Here is a 20,262-nt window from a genome sequence, read left to right as displayed (position 1 = left end):
CACAGAAAGATCATCACATTCCAGGTACTTCAATGGATATTGTTTTTCTTGCAATATGTTTGGTCACAAAGCTGCTGATTGCTACAGGAGGAATATGAAACATGTAAGATGTTATGCATGTAACAAACTTGGACATATAGCAAAGAAATGCAGGAACAAAGGACGAACATCACACCAAAAGGAGAAAACATCATCACACTTGAAGATATGGAAGAAGAAGGAAGTACAGTCAGACAGATTTGGCACAGCGCAATGTACTCAGATACAGCACAACACAGACATAACAGACTCAGAGGGAGCTGAAAGTATAAAACTTCAGTATCCTGAATCTCATACGCAAGTTCCATAAAGGGAAGTCGCATATATACGCGAATTAGACACTGCAAAGTCGCGTATATGTTAGTCTGAGGAAAAGTAGTGGGGACAGGCTCAGAAAAAGGGTCTGATATGATTCAGTCCATTATTTGCTCTATTGGTTAATAGTTACAGTCCGCTGAGGATGTGTGGAAATGTTTTGATGTCTAGAAATGTTTTGATCCTAACTTGATGATGATGATGTCTTGATGCTTATTGCTTATATATGCATGATTAGATGTAACAGATGGCACAGGTTGAAGGGGAGCATATGCCTTTAATAATGCATTGTTGGCATTATGGTTAATAGCCTTGGTGATGATGTTTATATGGCTAAATGATATATCTTGCTATGATGTGGTTGTGAGTTGTCTATGATAAATTCTCATATGATGCTTGGGGTTACATAGTAGATGTTCAGATCAGATTTATGGTTGATTCTTTGATGATGCATATATGGTGCTTACATGGTGATCTTCATAAGGATAAGGAGAAGTACAAAGCTTGAATATACATCTTCCTCACTTGATGATGAGTCTCTCATATGCTGCTGTCGTCATATGCATAAAGATCATACAGTTATGATGCAGGCACTCTTGTGGATAAGGATTGTTGTTGTTGATGATATCAAGAAGTTTTGCCAAATGAGCTTGAGCTCAAGATACATAGTGCTGATACATGGATGACTACTCAAAGTTGCTTTGTTGGAGACATGATGATGAGTTCTTATCTATATGATGATAGGTTGATACTTACATATGTTGATTGATGCAGATGTTCCCAAGCAATGATACTTGGATCATGTAGATCTTGATGTTGATGAAATGGCTATGGTGGTTTCACACATGATATAATGTGAATGACTCTGAATTCTGTTCAAAGGGATGAATTGATGCAGACATACCTTGTTATAGGTTGATGACTTATACTCTACAGGACATTTACAGGTTGCTGATCTGGAATTGTTTGTACGCGAGTTTCACAAGGAGTATCCGCGAATATACGTTAGTTTCTGTGGATTCAGTCGCGTATATGTTGGTTTGAATAAAATCAGTGGGCCAGACTCTGGTTGAAGAGAGTCTGATATGGGTCTGTCAGAGACCATCAGGCACAGGTTCAGGGGGAGCAGATAATCTTCTAACAATGCATTGTTGGCATTACCTTAGAAGCTCTTGGTTCTAGTACTCAAGCTGTTTTTGTTTCAGGTGGATCAGCTGCAGAAAGGAGAACAGAAGAACAACATGGTTGCTGATATATACAGTGATTGTCAGATGTTGCTGATAGTAGTTTGCATAGTCTTGATATTTCGTTTCTATGTCATGTATATCTTTTTTTATCAAGGTCATGTAACGGCCTATTTTGGTTTCCCCACTATGCCTGGGATGATTGATGCAATGTGATTGGTTGTCATATGTAAACTTTTGATGTATCCCCACTTGGTTGGGTGAATGAGTCAATTCTAGTATATCCCCACGTGGTTGGGAAATGGATGTATGTACTGAGTCTTTTGGTGATAGGAAGGTCTCCTATGATGTATAATTCATGGTTCTTCTTGAAGAACATCTTTTTGCAGATCTTGCCTTCAGTCAGGAAGAGCATGAACAGCACACTTCAGCAGTACAGAGACTTGGCATGTACTCAGGGGGAGCATGGACAGATTGGTACACTTTGGCATATACAAAGGGGGAGAACATTTGGAGATTTCAGCAAGTACTCAGGGGGAGTATGAACAACGGAATGCCTTTCTAGGAAAGAGAATATCTTGGTTCGCCCTTTGCCTTTGATGTCAAAGGGGGAGAGTGATTTGGTATTGTTGCCATCATGTCCAAAGGGGGAGATTGTTGGCATTATGATGCATGTGTTGTACTTGATGGCAAACAACTCATAGAAGATCAACTCACTTATATATATCTAGATGAATCTACGGAAGAGATATCAGATGACAATTCTCAGTATGACAAGTCCAAAGGGGGAGATTGTTGGCATTATGAGACAAGTGTTGTCCTTGACGGCAAATCACACAAATGATAAATTATAGTGCAACAAAGTTTCCTTTCATGTAGAGAAAAGTTCACGCACTTTTATGCAAAGAAAATTTTATTCCATGTAGAAAAAAGTTCACGCACTGTTATGCAGAGAAAAGTTTATTCCATATAGAGAAAAGTTCACGCACTTTTATGCAGAGAAAAGTTTATTCCATGTAGAGAAAAGTTCACGCACTCTTATGCAGAGAAAAGTTTATTCTATGTAGAGAAAAGTTCACGCACTCTTATGCAGAGAAAAGTTTATTTCATGTAGAGAAAAGTTCACGCACTTTTATGCAGAGAAGAGTTTATTTCATGTAGAGAAATGTTCACGCACTTTTATGCAGGAAAAAGTTTATTTCATGTAGAGAAAAGTTTACGCACCTTCATGCAGAGAAAAGTTCCCTTCATGCAAGAGAAAAGTTCACGCACTTTCATGGTTGGTTCATGGTATTAGTCCGACAGTTTTTGATCCTATGGTTTTGGCCCGTGGTATTGCATCCAAAAGTGTTGATCTCACGCACTTTCATGGTTGGTTCATGGTATTAGTCCGACAGTTTTTGATCCTATGGTTTTGGTCCGTGGTATTGCATCCAAAAGTGTTGATCTCACGCACTTTCATGGTTGGTTCATGGTATTAGTCCAACAGTTTTTTGATCCTATGGTTTTGGACTGTGGTATTGAGAAAGGACTAAGGCTATAAAAGAGGAAGGAGATCATTTGGCAAAGTATCATCTGAATTATTGAATATCTGATAAAGTGCTAGATCTGGAATACTGTGATTGGATTATGGTGCAGATCTGGATTTGAGCTAAAGAGGGATCTCACCGGCTAATGGAAAACAAGATCTAAGGATAGATCGGGATCAAATGGTTTGAAATGAACTATCTCTATATATTTGATTATGCTTATTCTAGATCTGTATATTGATGCTTGTAGTGATCTGAACTGGGTATAACTTGAGTTTTAAATCGCTGCAAGCCATATTTGAATATTTATAGATCTGTATGCGGGTTGGCTTTGGTGTAAGCGCGTATGTATGCAGGTTTGGTTCATTGTAGTAGCGTATACAATTTGAGCTATGATATTTGAAGTCACAGGTGGTTCTGGTTGTTGATGGGTTCTGATGATAGCTTAAAGGTGTCAGTATTTTTCATATCCTGTTTGGTTGATTGTGTTTAGCTTCAGTATTGATGGATGAGAACTAATATTGGATCAGGATCATAATGGCTCATATTTATGTGATCTGATGGACTAGATCTGGATGCTAACACATATATTATCCTTGTATATGTATTGATCTGGTGTTTGGGTGATTAAGAAGATTGATTGATTATGTGCTTCAATGATATTAATGGGTCCAGTATGAAAATTGGATGAAACATGGCCTTTCAGATTATGTGTTGTGCTTCAGGAGTATCCAGTATGAAAATGTATGAAATGTGGTACCCGGAGGAGAGAAGATTGTAGGGCGGCACCTACGTACTAGTATCTTAGCTAGTACAAGAGCTAAGGGGGTGGTAGCTCCCTTCCAGTAGCAGTTGAAAACTTTGGAGCATTGTAGCAGATAGCAGCCTGCATACTAGTAAATGGATCGGCTAGTACAAGAACTATAGGGGTTGTAGCTCCCTTCCAGGAGAAACTGGAGAACGAGAGAGGGTTGTAGCTCTCTGCAGGTAGAAGCCTGCGTACTGGTATAAGACTGCACCAGTAAAAAAATATTGTAAAAGGATTTTCTTATTAAGAAGAAGATTGAGATGACTTGCAGCAGGTGGTTTTCTCCCACATTGGGTTTCCACCTTATATCATGTGTTCATGTGTGTGGCTTATGTGTGATGATCTGTTCTATTTTACTGCACCTGTTTACTGTTAATATGGTTGATAATGTTCAAATGCACTCATTAAGGATCAACTAACTGAATCATAAGAAGTTGTGGAAGTAGCATATATGAATCTGAATATGGAAATGAAAAAGTTTTATTGATGTGATAATAGTGATTCACCCCCCCTCTCAGTATTATTTCCAACAGGATCGATAAAGAAACACAAACCCTTAAACAACAAATACAACTTGCCACCTAAATAAAAATGCTATAGTACATATAACACAATCATAATAAAAACTATTTTACATGTAATATCTTTGAGTAAACTGATCTAGCAATGGGGATGTGTACAGAGGATGAGCTCTGATGGGTTTCACGCGTCGCGATCGCAAGGGCCTAGGTTAACCTAGCCGCAGGAGCCGCAGGAAAACGGGAGGCCTCACCGGAACGGACAACACTGAACAGGGATCGGGGTTTTGGTTCTGTCACCAGATATCGACTGCGGTTATCAACGGTTGACCGGTATGGAGGACCTCGAAGTTACGGAGCTGGTGGATTACTCCGAGGATCCACTAGAAGGGATTGGCATTTTTAGAAACCCTAACGAAGCACCCTCACCAGCTGTTGAGTTTACCGCCGCCCAGGACACCCTACCTGTGGTTTCTCTGCCGACTCCTCCCACTTCACCCGCTCTGGAAGCCCCGCCTCTTTCGCCAGGGACTGCCCTCCTCCTATCTTCATTATCATCCGACGCATTAGCCTTCGATCTGCTATCACCGCCAAGAATCGAACAACCCTCCGCTCCTGTCGAGATTAGGGCAGCAGCTGAAAATCCCACCGCACCTGTTGAGACTAGGGCAGCAGCTGAAAAACCCTCGCAAGAAGAAGGGATCAGGCCCTCGGGTAGTTTCAGCACTCCGGCTCTGAATGCACAGCCCACAAAACCCTCCCCTGGGGTCGGGGTCTCCAACCCTCTCGTAGATCATCCGACCGCTCCTCGCTCGAAGAAGAGATCGAAGTGCATCAGAGCGACGGTAAAAGACATTACAGTATCCTTCGGTGACCCCACTAACTTCGAGGAGACTATGGCGCTGGCTCGAACGGTTCTGGTTGGACATGTGCGGGGGCGTACCTTCTCGGCGGAAAGATTGAAACTATGGGTGAAAGAAATTTGGGGCGCGCTATTCACTGAATTGCCAGACGTACAAGAGCTACCAAGGGGATGGTTCTCACTCCACTTCGCAAAAGAGGAACACACGAATACTGTACTGGCACATAGAAATGGCACCGGTGCTATTGAAGAGGTGGAGCCCTCTATTTGATCCGGAGCGCGAACAGATCGGAGCTGGCCCTCTCTGGGTGCGATTGTCGGGGCTGCCATTACAATACTGGACTGAGGAAGCATTCGTCAAGATTGGGAATGCGCTGGGAACGTATTTGGATCACGACCGATCCTACAAGGAGACCAACAAAAGAATCCTAGCTAGAATCCTGGTTCACCTGGACACCAGGGAGGGATTAGAAGAAAAAATGACTCTGAGATGGGGGAAATTTAGCAGATCGCAGATATTGGATTACGAAGGCGTCCCCTTCAGATGCAACCGATGTCACCAAGTCGGTCACTTGTTCAAGGACTGCCCTTTGAACAATAATCAGGAAGGATCTCCAAAACCTACACCTGTAGTCTCCAGCGGAGTCCCCCCAATTATTCCTCGTCCGCCCCAAAGCAGTGCGGGACCTCAAGGTGTACCAGAAAAATTGGACATGCGAAAGACTGCCCCGCCTTCGCCTCCGCTGACCAGGGCTCGGGCAGCAGCAGCGGCCGCGCAAGTGTCGGGTATCTCTCCTATCCCTCTCTCTAACTCATCTGGTATCTCTTATGCACAAGAAAATTCTATTGCATGCTCTATGGTTCAGTGTGTTATCCCCCCTCCTCCTCCGTCGACCTCCACAGCCCCGCCCTCATTGCCCTTTACATCTCCGCCCCCCTCGCCATCATCATCCCGATCGACCCCATCCCATCCATACTCCCTTCGCCCACGTTCCTCACATCTGGAGGTCTCTGAATCCCTCTCCGGGCTGGGTATTGTCCCTCTTGGCCCTGGTTTCCTTACTACCCGGGGTCGCAAATCATATCTCAACAAAGCCATTAGGCACGCAGGCGCGGAAGTGGCAGCTGGGCGCCAAGCCACTATCGATGGGGTCCTTAGAGCATCAAAGCCCCCTAAGATTGGCCCCCCATGAAGTGCCTCTCCTTCAACTGTAGGGGCCTGGCTAGCTCCCCAAAAAAGCTAGCCCTCAAACGACTTTTTGAGGTCGAACTCCCCGATATCATTCTCCTACAAGAAACCCTTGGATCTGCGGAGTCTGCTACTCGAGCCCTATCCTCTGTAGGAGCTCGATGGAACTTCCTAGCTTCTGATGCCATGGGCAGATCGGGAGGCCTGGCGCTAGGATACAATCCCAACTCTATCAGACTGGACTCCTCATGGGGGGGTCATGGATACCTGGGAGCAGATATATTCTCTATTGAACTCGGCCTCTCCCTTCGCATTGTCAACATATATGGGCCTTGCCAACAGAGGGAAAATTTTTGGAGACATCTTCTCAGCTGTAACCTATTGTCACTTGACCACATCATCTTAGGAGGAGACCTGAACTTCTCCCTGGGATTCAGTGAGTCATGGGGTTCAGCGGCCCAGGTTGATCCCATCACAGATTTCATGAGGCGGTTATTGGATCAGCATGACTTCATTGATATCCCTCTGCAGAAGCCTCATCCTACGTGGAGAAATAGAAGGGTAGGATCGGCTGCTCTGGCCCGCAGGCTGGATAGATTCCTGCTGAAGGGCCCTCTGGTTCATCGACTGCACACATACAAACAGTGGGTAAGCAATGGGGGTATCTCAGACCACTCCCCTATTGTCCTGGAAATTCTGGGACCGCATCAGAAACCAAAAGCACCTTATAAGTTCAATCACTTGTGGCTACAGGACCCGAGCTTCTCAAATCTGATTACCGAATACTGGAGAGCACACCCCATTGATCGAGAATCCTCGATGGCAAGGGGATTCGTTAAAAACCTTATTGGGCTCAAGCATATAGTGATCAATTGGGCAAAAGAGAAGAAGAAAAGAGAAGATGTGCAGCTTAACAAGGTGGAAGAAGACTTGAATGCTCTTCTGGACGAGAGAAATCTGGGGTTCATATCACAGGAAGACAAGGCCCGCCTTGTGGAGCTGGAAAACCAGAAGAACATTATACTAAAGGGTAGGGAGGAAACTATCAGACTCCGCAGTAGAGCAACTTGGCTTAAAGCCGGAGATGAGAACACCAGATTCTTCCATAACTTTGCCAAAGGAAGGAAAGTGGCAAATACCATTTGGAACCTCCCCCTCCCCGATGGGGGACTGGCGGATTCCTTTAATAAGCTCTCATATCTGGGTACTACACATTTCAGAGGTTTATACAAGAGCCCTGCAGGCACAAATCTGGCAGAAATCATCAATGTGGCCACACACTTCCCCAGATTTGTTGAGGAGGAGGACTCTGAAGATCTTGAAGCCCCCGTCACTATGGCTGAACTGGAAAGTACTATCAAATGGTTCCAAAAGGAAAAGAGCCCTGGACCGGATGGCTGGACTATAGAGTTCTACAGCGCTTTCTTTGATCTTCTGGGAGGAGATATTCTAAAGGTTGCTGAGGAAAGCAGGACCTCGGGTAGTCTCTACAATGCTATTAATTCTACTTTCATAGCCCTCATTCCTAAAACAGACAACCCATCCTCCTTTGATGACTTCCGCCCCATATCCCTCTGCAATGTTCTCTATAAGATCATCTCCAAGATCATTGCCAATAGGATCAAGCCCATACTGTCCAGACATATCTCCCCTCAACAATTTGCATTTCTGGAAAACAGGCAGATCCATGAAGCCATTGGCTCGGCACAAGAGGCGATACATTCCATTTGGACTAAACACCTCAAGTGTATTCTGCTGAAGATAGACCTATCCAAGGCTTTTGACCGAGTAAGCTGGCTATATATTAAGATGATCCTTATCCATATTGGCTTCCCCCCTACCTTAATCAATTGGATCATGGCATGCATCACCTCTCCCACTTTCAGTATCTTGATCAATGGATCCGCCTCACACTTCTTTCACTCCGAAAGGGGGCTGCGACAGGGCTGTCCCCTCTCGCCACTACTCTTTCTATTGGTCATAGAAGCTCTAAGCAGGCTTATCATCTCTGCAAAAAGGGAGGGGACTATCAGAGGCCTCAAAATCACGGATGAATGTTTCCTCACACACCTCCTATTTGTAGATGATGTCTTAATTCTATTGGATGGCAGCGTACAGGACTCATCTTCCTTCACTCGCATCCTTGATCTCTTCTCAAAAGCCACGGGTATGGAAGTGAATAGATCAAAGTCCACTATCACCATGGTTGGTACCTCAGCCAACGAATCTCTAGTGGCCAGACAGGCTTTTCCTTATACCACCCAGCCATTGGACAGAGGCCTTAAATATCTGGGATATTGGCTAAAACCGACATGTCAAAAGATTGCTGATTGGGTATGGCTAGTATCGAAGATAGAAAAAAGGCTATCATGCTGGAGCCACAGATATCTCTCCAGGGCTGGGAGACTAACCCTGATAAAATCCGTACTTGAAGCTACTCCGGTATTCTGGATGGCACTGGCTTGGATACCTCGGAACATTCTGGCAAAACTACAGCAGCTATGCAATAGATATTTATGGGCTGGCAACCAAGACAAGCGCATCTTTGCCTGGATTGGCTGGAACAAGATTGCCCTACCAAAGAAATGGGGAGGTTGGGGGTTAAAGGAGCTCCCTATCTTCGCAAAAGCTCTTGCAGGGAAAATGGGTTGGGCCCTACTGACGACCCAAAGTTTATGGACCAGCATTACATTCCATAAATACATCTGGCCCCTCAGCATCAGCGATTGGGTTAGGCTCCCAGAGTGGAATAAAACTGGCATATCCTCGATATGGAAGGCCCTCTTACATTCACTGCCTCTCATAAGAGATAACCTGGTCTGGCGTATTAGAGAAGGGAACAGCGCAAGGATAGGACTTGACCCTTGGTCGGGAAGCGGTGGAAGGCATACACTTCCACAAGATCTGATTGTATACCTCTCAGCACAAAACATCAAGGTTATCTCACAGATTGCGGACCATGATCATTCGGACATCTTCCACCAAGCTTGGAAATCCGCGCACCAACTAAACCTCCCTAGAAGATGGCATGCAGCCTGGGAAGAATACAGAGAAGCCTTGATCGAATCACACATTCGAATTACAGAGGGCCCGGATGAGCTAGTATGGAACCAGACAGAACACGGTTTATACACCCCCAAAGATGGTTACATACAGCTTATCGCCCACAAAAAACCTGAGGTCAATGCTAGTTGGTGGCAGAGTATATGGAAACAATCCGCATCTCCCCGATCAAAGCTCTTCAATTGGTGCATACTGCGGAATAAAATTCCCACCGGAGATCAGCTTATGAAAAGAGCTCAGCATGGCCCCACATGGTGCGTTCTATGTAAAGAGGACTCGGAATCTACAGACCACATATTCCTGAAATGTCGTTCGACACTGATCCTTTGGAAAAACCTCAAGCCATTCATAAACTACTCGGGCGATTGGGTCGGTACTGATCTCATTAACGCATGGTCTGAATGGGAAAAGAAAAACAAAGGTTCTAAAATTATCAACCTCCCCATCATTGTTAACTGGGCCATATGGAAAACAAGAAACAACGTGATATTTGATAACAAGCCAATACACTGGCCATTGCTTGAGGCCAGTATTATATCTGCCCTGAGGGAACTTCCCGACCCGCCCCCTCCTTCATCTCGTCAACCTGCCCCACCCCCTCCCATCGACCCAAGTACGCCTTGGGCATATTTCGATGGGGCTGCAAACATGCAAAGCTGTGGAGGAGGCATTATCCTACATGTATCAGAGAATCATCAATTCAGAATCAAGGCTGGTCTGGGTGCTGGCACCAATAACTTTGCAGAACTCATCACTCTCCGCCACTTACTTCACTTTGCACTGAGGCACCACTGCACTAGCATCAATATTTTTGGGGATTCACAGATCATCATAAATTGGATTAATGGCACAGCTGCTTGTCACATGCACTCTCTCAGCATTATATTACATGAAGCACTTGCTCTCAAATCAGCTTTTAACAATATTACTATCTCTCACATCTACAGGGAACATAACAAAGGTGCCGACAAATTATCCAAGGAGGCAGCGCTGATGGACAAAGGCATTTGGGAGATAACAGAGGTCAAAGACCAGCAGGAACAAAATTTTTTCCACCGTCCGTATATAGACCCGGGATATCCAACCTTGGGTCAGCAAACAACATAATAGGAACCGCTTACATATGACAACAGCACTTATACAGACTTATACTGAAATTTTTGGTTATATTTTTGGGTTTGATAAATGATGAACAGGCTATAATAGAACAATCAGCATACCCTGCGTGGTAATGCAACTAACAGCACAAACTGTTAAATACTTTGTAAAAAACAGACACATTCTCATGTAATTTTTGCTTATTAATGAAATATTCATGGATTTTTCCAGAGGAAAAAATATCTTTGAGTAAACTAAATGAATTCATACAAAGAAATTGACCAATAATGACTTTTTAGAATAAACTTTAATATAGTGAATTGTAATGGAGAGCAGCGAAATAAACAATCACCTCATTCTCAAATATTATATAAATGATTAAATTCAAATCACATTTAAAAAATATCTAAACTGAAAATTTAAAATAATAATAATAATAATAATAAAATCTAAAATAGTAAATTTACCTCAATCTATTTGACATTGGAGAGCAATCACAAAAGACGGAAAAGAGGAATCTACCTGCATATCTGAAATTGGACACTCTGTGTGACGCCAACCTATTTCGCCTGCAAATCGCTCAAATATGCAGAGCATGTTAGATCTTATATAAGGTGTACCGTCCGCAGAAGCGAAGACTCCGTCCATATAGTAAGCATTTCTTGGACAATCATTGAGTGGATCGAGAGACATAGCAGTCAGTCCAATTCCATATTCGCCTGCATCCAAATAGGTTTTAAAATACCAACCCTCGCCAGGGTCCATGTAAGGTACAAATAGCTCAGAGGTAAAACCCTTGTACAAAACCCTCCTCATTTTACCAGTCTCCGGATCCTTGAAAGCTGCCATAGATATGATCATTCCGGCGCGAGGATCAGGCTTAACATGGAATTCCCAACTTCCCCATTTAACCTGATGCCCATCAATTTTAAAGCTAGGACCCTTGGGTTGCTCAATTGAGATAGGACTGAGAGGAGGGAGCAAAGGGTACTTTTGGGCAGACAGTCTATAGTCTGTACCCTCTGCCTTTGGCAATGGTATATCTTTTCCCTCATTTATGATTTTCAGGATCTCTTTAGTATCTAGGTCAACCAGAACTACAAGACCCTCAATGGGTCTCATGAAGAAATTTGCTGTCCCTGCGCTTGAAAAACACATAACTTTTATAAGCCTCCGGCCTTCTTCGCCCGGTCCAAACCATCCCGGCGAAATAGGCCCGCACCCAACATCACTCAGATTGACTCCCCTCTTTTCTATAATTTCGGCAAATTCTTTGCTTTCCAGAGGCGCCCGAGAGGCTGCAATCATATCCTCCATTGTCATGGCAGGATACCCATATCCATGATTAATTTGATTCTCAGTAATCTTGCCTAATTCAAGGTCTAAAATGAGTTTATAAGCATGCCCATCAGCCGAAGCTATTATCGAAGCCTTCCTGGTTGGGAGGCTACTTCCTGCCTTCCATGACAGGACTTCTGCTTTCAAGGGCTCTTCTAAGACTACAGAGTGAAGTGTGAAATTACTGTGATTGAAAATTGAATTCTTCTGCATAATGCTCTGGACTCCCTTGATCTCCTTAAGGGTCAAAGGATCCAGTGGATGTTTTGCAATTTCACTCTCATGATCTGGTTGCTGCTGCTGCTGCATGGGCTTGTTTCTGAGCATAAAACCACCACTGCTGCTGCTTTGAATCCTGTTCTTGAAGGTGCACCAGGACTGATATTCAGAGCAATCCAATTCAATATTTGCAGAACCCAGAGAAGGAAAATGAATCCAAGTCCTAATAGAAAACAGCAGCAGCAAGGATGCCATGAGGAGAAACATCACTCTAAGGTAAGAGCTGGGTTCCATGGCTCGGAGGCTAACAGGTCACAGTGCCGAACTTTCCTGAATATCTGTATGTGTTTAGTCTACTGCAAGTTCACTATTATAGCTGTCTTTTGGGCTAAGTTCTCTTCCATTCCCAAGGCTTCTGGTTGGGTTTCTGAAGTGCATAGTAAGCATGCATTTTTAATGGGCCATACAATCCAGATTACATGGTGAAATGGGTATATCATAGATACTATGCACTATCTTAATAATTGGTATTGTGCCTTTCCATCTGAATAGTATAATATTCAGCAAATAGAGTAAGATAGCACACACAAATGAATGATGGGCCGTGTGTGTTTTACATTCTGCCATTTAGATGGTGAATGGTATGATATTTAATTAAAATAACAAAATGGTACAGTGAAAAAGTGGTTTTTTATTTAAAATATGCTTTTTTTTAAGTATGCATTAATTTGAAGAATCTAATAATTCAAATGTGTAATTCTAACTAATTTTTACGAAATTTTAAAAACAATAAACTCAAAATAAATAAACATCAATAAATTATTAACATATACATAAATAATTAGTGTAATACATAATACATAATTTAGATTAAAACATCCATATATATTAAAACAACTGTACATAATATCTTGAAGATTCTTGCTGAGTATTGAGTATTTGTATTCCACTCTAAAGCATACAGAATAAAATTCTTTATCCCTCACTGAATTTTCACTTTGGTATTTTGGCATGTTCATCAATAAAACTGCATGTTTATCTCAATTTGTAAGTCTTAGCTACTGTGATGGACAAGGATATTGTGGGATTGTTGAAATCTTCACAAATTATTCATGCTATTTGTGTGGATAATAAATTCAAAGTTTACCAATTTTTTTCTAATATTAGATTTGAACAAATCTTTAACAAAATAAACTTCAAAATAATAAATAATTAACATAAGACATGGTGCCTATTTTAGATAATGAGACTACATCCTGGTATATATTAAACAACTCTACACAATATCTGGCCAGATTCTGTGGAATCTTAGACTTATTCCACGCTACAGCATACAGATTCCAGAATAAAAGTCTAAACTCGCTGATTTTTCACTTTGGTATTTTGGCGTGTTCATCAATAAGACTGCTATGTCCATCTCAATTTGTCAACTTCTGCTGCTGTGATGGACAAGGACATTAATGGGATTGTCCAAATGTTCACAAATTATTCACGCCATCCGTATCAAAGGCACGGACACAAAATTTCAGTTTTTTTTTTTTTTAATAAGAGGAGTATGACGGGTATATAAAACTTCTAGGTCACGGCAAATAATATTTATATTTTATTTTCAGAATATTACGATTTTATGTTTAATAAGTTAGGTTGAGTTTTTATTTTAATCTTCGTTAAGGTTTAACATCTTAACATCAAGACTAGCTTTTGTTAAAAAAGACAAAATATGACTCATACATAAACTTTCCACACCACAACAAATAATATTTATATTACCAGCATGCACAGAAAATAAGATTTATATCACCACTGAACTATCCACGAGTATATGAAATTTCCAGACCACAGGAAATATTATTTATATTACCAGCAGGGCACAAAAAATTTATGGTGTGTTGTCTAATTATGAGAGATTTAAAAATTTTTGGTGAAATTTACCCCAAACAAAAAAGATAAGTCAAATTTTCATCTTTATTTTTTAAACTGGTTTTTGACTGTATATTCGAATTCAGCAAGCTGAAAACTCCCTGAAACACAAATTGTGAAAATTTCACAACTCAAACTTATGTTTCCAACAAATCTCTAAATTTAAAAAAAAATTAATCCAAAAATATACTGAAACTCAAACCATCTAACAAATAATCAAAATGCCTTTTTGGGCCTGGAGTATGCCCTAAAACTGCTTCTGCGTGGCTAAGAGCTCGTCTTCCTCGGACGTAAGGAAACAGGTTAACAGTGCAAGACCCAGAGGCATCTGACAGGAGTGAAAGCTTGCTCCCTTACGGACCACCAGTGGGTTATTCCAGGGGGCGTGGTTTTCCTTGATAACAGTGATGCGTCAACCGACATTCGTAGATAGCAGCGAGAGATGGCTATCCTCACTGTTGGTTTGGCAACAGAGTTTGATAGGTTTTTCCACCTTTTGGATTAAAAAATAAAAAATAAAAAATAAAATCATCAAAAGACCATTTATCCACTAATAATAAAAGATTTTGTATTTGTCCACCCATAATATAAGATTCCACTATTGTCCTTGTCCAAGGGAAACTTATAAGGCCATTTATCCACTAATAATTAAAGATTCCACTACTTTTGTATTTGTCCACCCATAATATAAGATTCCACTATTGTCCTTGTCCAAGGGAAACTTATATTACCACTCTACTATCATGGACAAAGACAATAGCGAGGATGTATCTACACAAAATTTCCCAAGCTTTGCATGTGTGACAAGTGAATAGAATTTCCAAAGCCTTAGCAAATAGGATTTTAGTGTACTTTAAACCTAGATAGATTTGAATTTTTTAAAATATCAAGTTTATTGTAAATAATATTTTAGTATAATTAAACTTGTTTGTTAGATAATTAATTCTCGGGATTAGGTTTGTGTTATGGTGAGTGGTTATTAGAGTCCAAGAAGACCCAGACACTGAATTAACAGTTTCTTTATGTATTTATAGGTACGTTGTATACATCATTCTTTGAGATCAATCATTAATATACATTTGAGTTTGGTTTCCAATTTGTTTTTCTAACAGTGGTATCAGAGTAGAGTGTAGAAAATATGTGATAGGTTAACGCGATAATGCAATATAAATCAAAGCAGAATACTATAACTTACTTCTACTATCTATTTGCAGAAGCTTAAAGATCGAGTTGAACAGTATAACCAAAAGAAGAAGAATAAATGGCACAATACACATGAAAATACTTTTGGGGAAATCCTTAGATAAAAACCCCACACTATTGTATTATCATACATGGTGGAAATACATAGGAATTATACAAAGCCTTAGCTCTCACAGCTAGCCATCTCTCAGTACAATCCTCACAGATGCTCATAGGAAATCTTGGCTTCTCTCCAGCCTTATTCTCTGCCCTCCAAGCTCCTATTTCCTTGCGTTGTTCCTTGTGGATGATTAGCCTATTACCAAGTGGAAAACCAACGTTCAAAACTGCGCAATCCTCAAGGATGAATCCTTGACTACATGCATGAGTTTTCTCCATGAGAAAACACATGCAACTGATAGTACATTGTCCTTGAACATTAATCTCAATTGGGTCTTTCTCAGAATAGACATGCATGAGTTTCTGATGAGAGAATCTTCAGTTAACTAAAGTAACACTAGTTGAGTGCATTAATACATCAACTGACTGTTAACTCACTATTAGTTCCTCAAACAGTTTGGAACTAACTTAACTTGGCTTAACTCAGTAAACTGAGTTAACTAATTACAACTCAAATATAACTCAATCTTATCTCCTTAATTTAAGGGATAACTCTTGCATGACTTCAGAAAGACTTCTAACTTGAATTTCTCCAACTAATTAATTTAAAATAAATTAATTAATTATTTCCAAGTAGCTATTAAGACTAAATTCGATTTCAATTCACAATTTAATTCAAGGACAAATTAAATTGGAATATTCTTATTGTCATATTTCAACACTCCCTCTCAACAAGAAAGGGATTATCTACCACCCCGATCCTGTCTCTATGGAACTCGAATTTACACTTTGATACCGATTTTCCATTGCAAATACATAAATTTTCAACGTAAAAATAAACATAGTATATACAAGTATGACAATCTTATACAAAATTTAGAAGCAATGACATTCTTATGAGAATCATTGTACTTATTGTATCCCACAGAAATCCTAGAAATCTATACATTGTCCAGTGGGGACACTTTTCGGTCTAATGCCAAGATGAAAGTTACATGAATGATACTTACTACTGATATTGCTGAATTCCTATAAAATGCATATATTATGATTTCCAGTTTAGTAGGTAGATATTTATTGTTTTTAAAAAGGAAATCATATCAAATTCCTTAATTACAAGCTGCCCCAGAAATACCTGAAACATTAAAGGCTGATAGGCCCATGCAATAGCTAAATACGACACTGATATTTTTATCTTTTTTCTTCATTAGATTTCTTCCTTGGGTATGATTTTGTGATTTGAGAACTTGATGCAGATAACTTAATACAAGGTATTCCTTGCTTTGGAACTCGGCTATAATGGCTATTCCTTACAGGGATCTTTTGTTTGACAACAAATGCAAGAATGTATAGCTTGGCTGCCTCGAATTCGAAACCTAATTTGACTGATATACCACTTTTAGAAGATGATGAAATAGCATGGATGTTCATTCAGCTGAAGCTGCACACATAGGAAGATCCTTCTCGTAGAAGGGTGCAGTTCTCATAATAGGATTCCTTTCAAAAAAGTTTGTCGGTTTGAGATCGAAACTTGATGACACTGTTGGCATGATTGGGTAGTCCTCTTGGCAAGGGAGATGATGGAAGCCCAATGTGTACCAAAGCACAATGTCTTTATTCTCAATAGGACGGTCCCTGAAAGAGAGAATATCACCACACGTTTTATAACAGTATAATTGCCAAATTAAGTTAATGCTACTCTAGGTACAAATTTGACTGTGAAATTTAGCTTCGAACATTCTGAAAATGCTGGAAAAGGAATTCCTAGACTTCAGGCTCAATTTTAGAAAGCAATCCAATTACCCTTTTACGTGAACAAACTGACATTCAAAACCTTTCATGGGATTGCATAAGCCTGCTCACCTGTCAGACCAGACAGCCAGAGTATCATCACCTTTGCTTTGATAGACATATTGCCCACCTGCCCATTCCTCGCTTCTGTTATATGGAGTGACCCATATCTGATGAAATACAAATTCTTTGTCACAATGTAGTCCAGAATGAAATATGAAGAATTACATGAACCACTATAACTTCAGTTTCGATTCTCAAAAAACGTAAAAGATACATGATCAAACCACTAGGCACACTTCCATGTTTTACAAGTCGTGGATGACCATCTTAGTTCAATCCATCTAGAATTTGTGACTAATTTCATGTATATCGTTTGATTCTAAAAGCGCTTAAAACAGGAATAGACATAAAATGGGTATTAAGCAATTTTAGAAGTAAATTTCACTTCACAGATAGCTATGGCAAAGAGACAAAAATTGAAGTCATCCAAATCCAAACCTGGTTGTTAGTAAAGGCCGCTCGGAGCTGGGGAGGATCGTCATCATCAAGCAAGCTTGCAGCCGTGGCCGCAGGAACAAGTTTATATCCCACTGGATTGCCAATATTTGTTTTCTTTGATGGATTGATCACATGAAACTCAGATGGTCGATAAAGGCTCAGTTTAATTTGGGCATCCTTCTCTGTTCGGGCTATGTGTTTATCTGCTTTCCAAAAACTTTTTCTTGGAGTTGGTCCATTCTTCACTGTTTGCTTAGCCATCTTGACCTGAGCAAATGAGTTGCCTATACCATCAATATCCATGTCCAGATAGAAAGTAAGATAATGGTCATGGATTACACCGACTGTATTCTCAGCCAGTAAAGTTCCATGAAGTTCATCTGTGGAGCTGATCTGGTCAACATTCTCATATTTTGTACTTTTGACCATCAATATCCCACTTAGTCCAACCTGTGTGTAAAAGAAGATGGTCAAATGTTTTGCCTTCTAAGTTCTAACCTAATTTTGAATAAAAGCAACTTGCCGAGTTGCTTCTTCAAGGCTTCAAAATTTTCTACCTTGGCTCGTATAAGACCATCAGTCTGAAATTCCCAATCCATAATATAATCATAGTTGCCAACAGATGCTGCCATGCGCACTACTAAGGTCACCTTTGGTCTGACTTCTCGAACCTGTTGCATCATAGATTTCATGAATTACAGATACGAACAAAATGCTAGTGCAATGTCTAATGTTTTCCATGTCTACCTTACATTGTCCATGCTTAATTTCTATGGAGATTGGAAGCACAAAAATGGCCAGCCAGACAATGTATATATCAAGTCATAGTCTATATACAGATTTATGACCACATTATTCTAGTTTGTCCATGCGGATTTGGAACCACTTGGAACAATTCCTAATCATGTGGATCGACAAAAGTTGACGTATTTTTGTAAAAAAATAGGAACCTACACAAAACAAGACTACACGAATAGAAAAATTGACTTTCAGTATGAAACATGGTGTTCTGATGCGTGCCCTGTGCTTCTTACGTCTCCCGCCTTTTAGGATTGTACAAGGGTTACCAACCAGATATTGAGGATGCAAACGTTAGATTTTGCTAAATTGTGGTAACTCTGGAATCTTCGAGATTGCCTCCCAAACAGTCTGCTACAGACACAAAATAACCTGATAAATAATATGCTATACCGATAATTTTTCAAGGAAGGATATCTACCAGTGGATGATATATTAAAACAAGATAGATAGCAGCAAAGATGCCAGTCCCTGTATAAAGGCAATGAGAACTGTGAAAACTGGGTAATTATAGAAAAAGATATCGGGATCTTATCTAAAGAATTCAGAAGAACAGAGCACGTATCCAAGTTGTAGAAGCGGGCTATCAAATTATAACGCTGAAGCCACAAATATCGTGAAGCCCAAGCGTAAAATATGATAGGAAAAATCTGTCGATGATCAGGCTAAATCTACTGTGGGAAACCGTAGCTTAATGGGACTGTAAAGGACTTGGCTACATCGATGAACACAGGTACTGACAAGATCAAGCTCTAAGATTGATGGCCAAAATCCATTAAAGAGCACAAAACTATATAAATTTAAAGGTACGATGAGTTCAGAAAATGGTAAACCACCTGACACATGGTGTCACGCCCCTACACCTGCGGTAGTCTTCCAAGCGCTTGTAGCAAGATGCGGCACCACCGAACGCTTTCTTTTCACCAATACTAACATTCGTGGACTACGCCTACTTTCACATTAACATACTTAGCTTGTGTTTCGCAACTAAGTAAAAGCAATTATCCTTTATACTTAATGAAGCCTATACTCATTCATTATCATCATGCAATTATATCAAGAACAACAACAATTGCAACAAGTATAAAGAGGAGGGGCAACTCCCCGTAATGTGAGTCTGCCCGACAATTTTATTAAGAATATCAGTGTACAATACAAGTGTGTCTTGGCCGAACCAAGTCTCACACTTAACCGAATATTACAACAGAGAGGCAAACCTGCCTTTACAACATCTTGTGCATCTCTTGCACAAAGGACGGTGCTCACCCGAGCCACCAAGAATCCTTGCCAAGTCTTACACCAAGAACTGCACCTTAGAATCCACCCCAGGCACACTTGCCCAACCTTCGACCTGATCGCAAGACTTCTCCAAGCGTACAATCCTCCTTAAGGTAATGTGCATGAGATATGCGCAGTCCTCTCTTTAACTGCGCACTTCCTTCTTGTCTTATGCGAAGATGTGAAGAGTGAATGATGGATAAATGAGCTCTCAAGCTCTTACACTAATATACACTTCTTAACTTTACTTGTGTGGGTTTACAAGGGGTGTGCAGCCCCTTGGCCGACCCCCAAAACCACCATACATGCGCCCAAAGCCTTATTTACAAGTCGGCTTCAAGTCTTCTTAACATCGCATATATATGTATACGCTCCAACACTTAGTCGCATAAGTGTTTTGCATATCGTCGCATCTTTTGTCACATTTCTTCCGCACGTTTTGTCACATTTCTTCCGCAGCTCGTCGCACGCCCGTGTCGCCGCGCCCGCCCGTCGTGCAGCCTGCGCCCA

At 40.8% G+C, this 20,262-nt stretch overlaps 2 protein-coding genes across 2 annotated transcripts in view; both read right to left on the bottom strand.

Annotated features, from left to right (window-relative positions):
- Nucleotides 1-12,784, bottom strand: part of LOC149195078 (amine oxidase [copper-containing] gamma 1-like) — a 41,034-nt gene extending 28,250 nt beyond the window's left edge. The window contains exon 1 of the mRNA XM_089405240.1: nucleotides 11,128-12,784. Within this exon, the coding sequence (XP_089261366.1) occupies nucleotides 11,128-12,456 (1,329 nt within the window). The 5' untranslated portion in view covers nucleotides 12,457-12,784. The remainder of the gene's footprint in view (nucleotides 1-11,127) is intronic.
- Nucleotides 12,785-16,174: 3,390 nt separating this feature from the next.
- The window catches only part of LOC149195076 (amine oxidase [copper-containing] gamma 1-like), a 29,708-nt gene continuing 25,620 nt past the window's right edge, over nucleotides 16,175-20,262 (bottom strand). The window contains exons 2-5 of the mRNA XM_089405239.1: nucleotides 18,234-18,347; nucleotides 17,677-18,126; nucleotides 17,248-17,345; nucleotides 16,175-17,019 (exon numbers count right to left, since the gene is read on the bottom strand). Of these exons, the coding sequence (XP_089261365.1) occupies nucleotides 16,812-17,019; nucleotides 17,248-17,345; nucleotides 17,677-18,126; nucleotides 18,234-18,347 (870 nt within the window). The 3' untranslated portion in view covers nucleotides 16,175-16,811. The remainder of the gene's footprint in view (nucleotides 17,020-17,247; nucleotides 17,346-17,676; nucleotides 18,127-18,233; nucleotides 18,348-20,262) is intronic.

The sequence above is a fragment of the Pinus tabuliformis genome, chromosome 2_2 (assembly GCF_031772625.1).
Source record: "Pinus tabuliformis cultivar Carrire ecotype Pingquan chromosome 2_2, CPIR1, whole genome shotgun sequence".
Taxonomy (NCBI): Eukaryota; Viridiplantae; Streptophyta; class Pinopsida; order Pinales; family Pinaceae; genus Pinus; species Pinus tabuliformis.
Note: the sequence above shows the minus strand (reverse complement) of the source record. Positions and strands in the feature narration are given on the sequence as shown.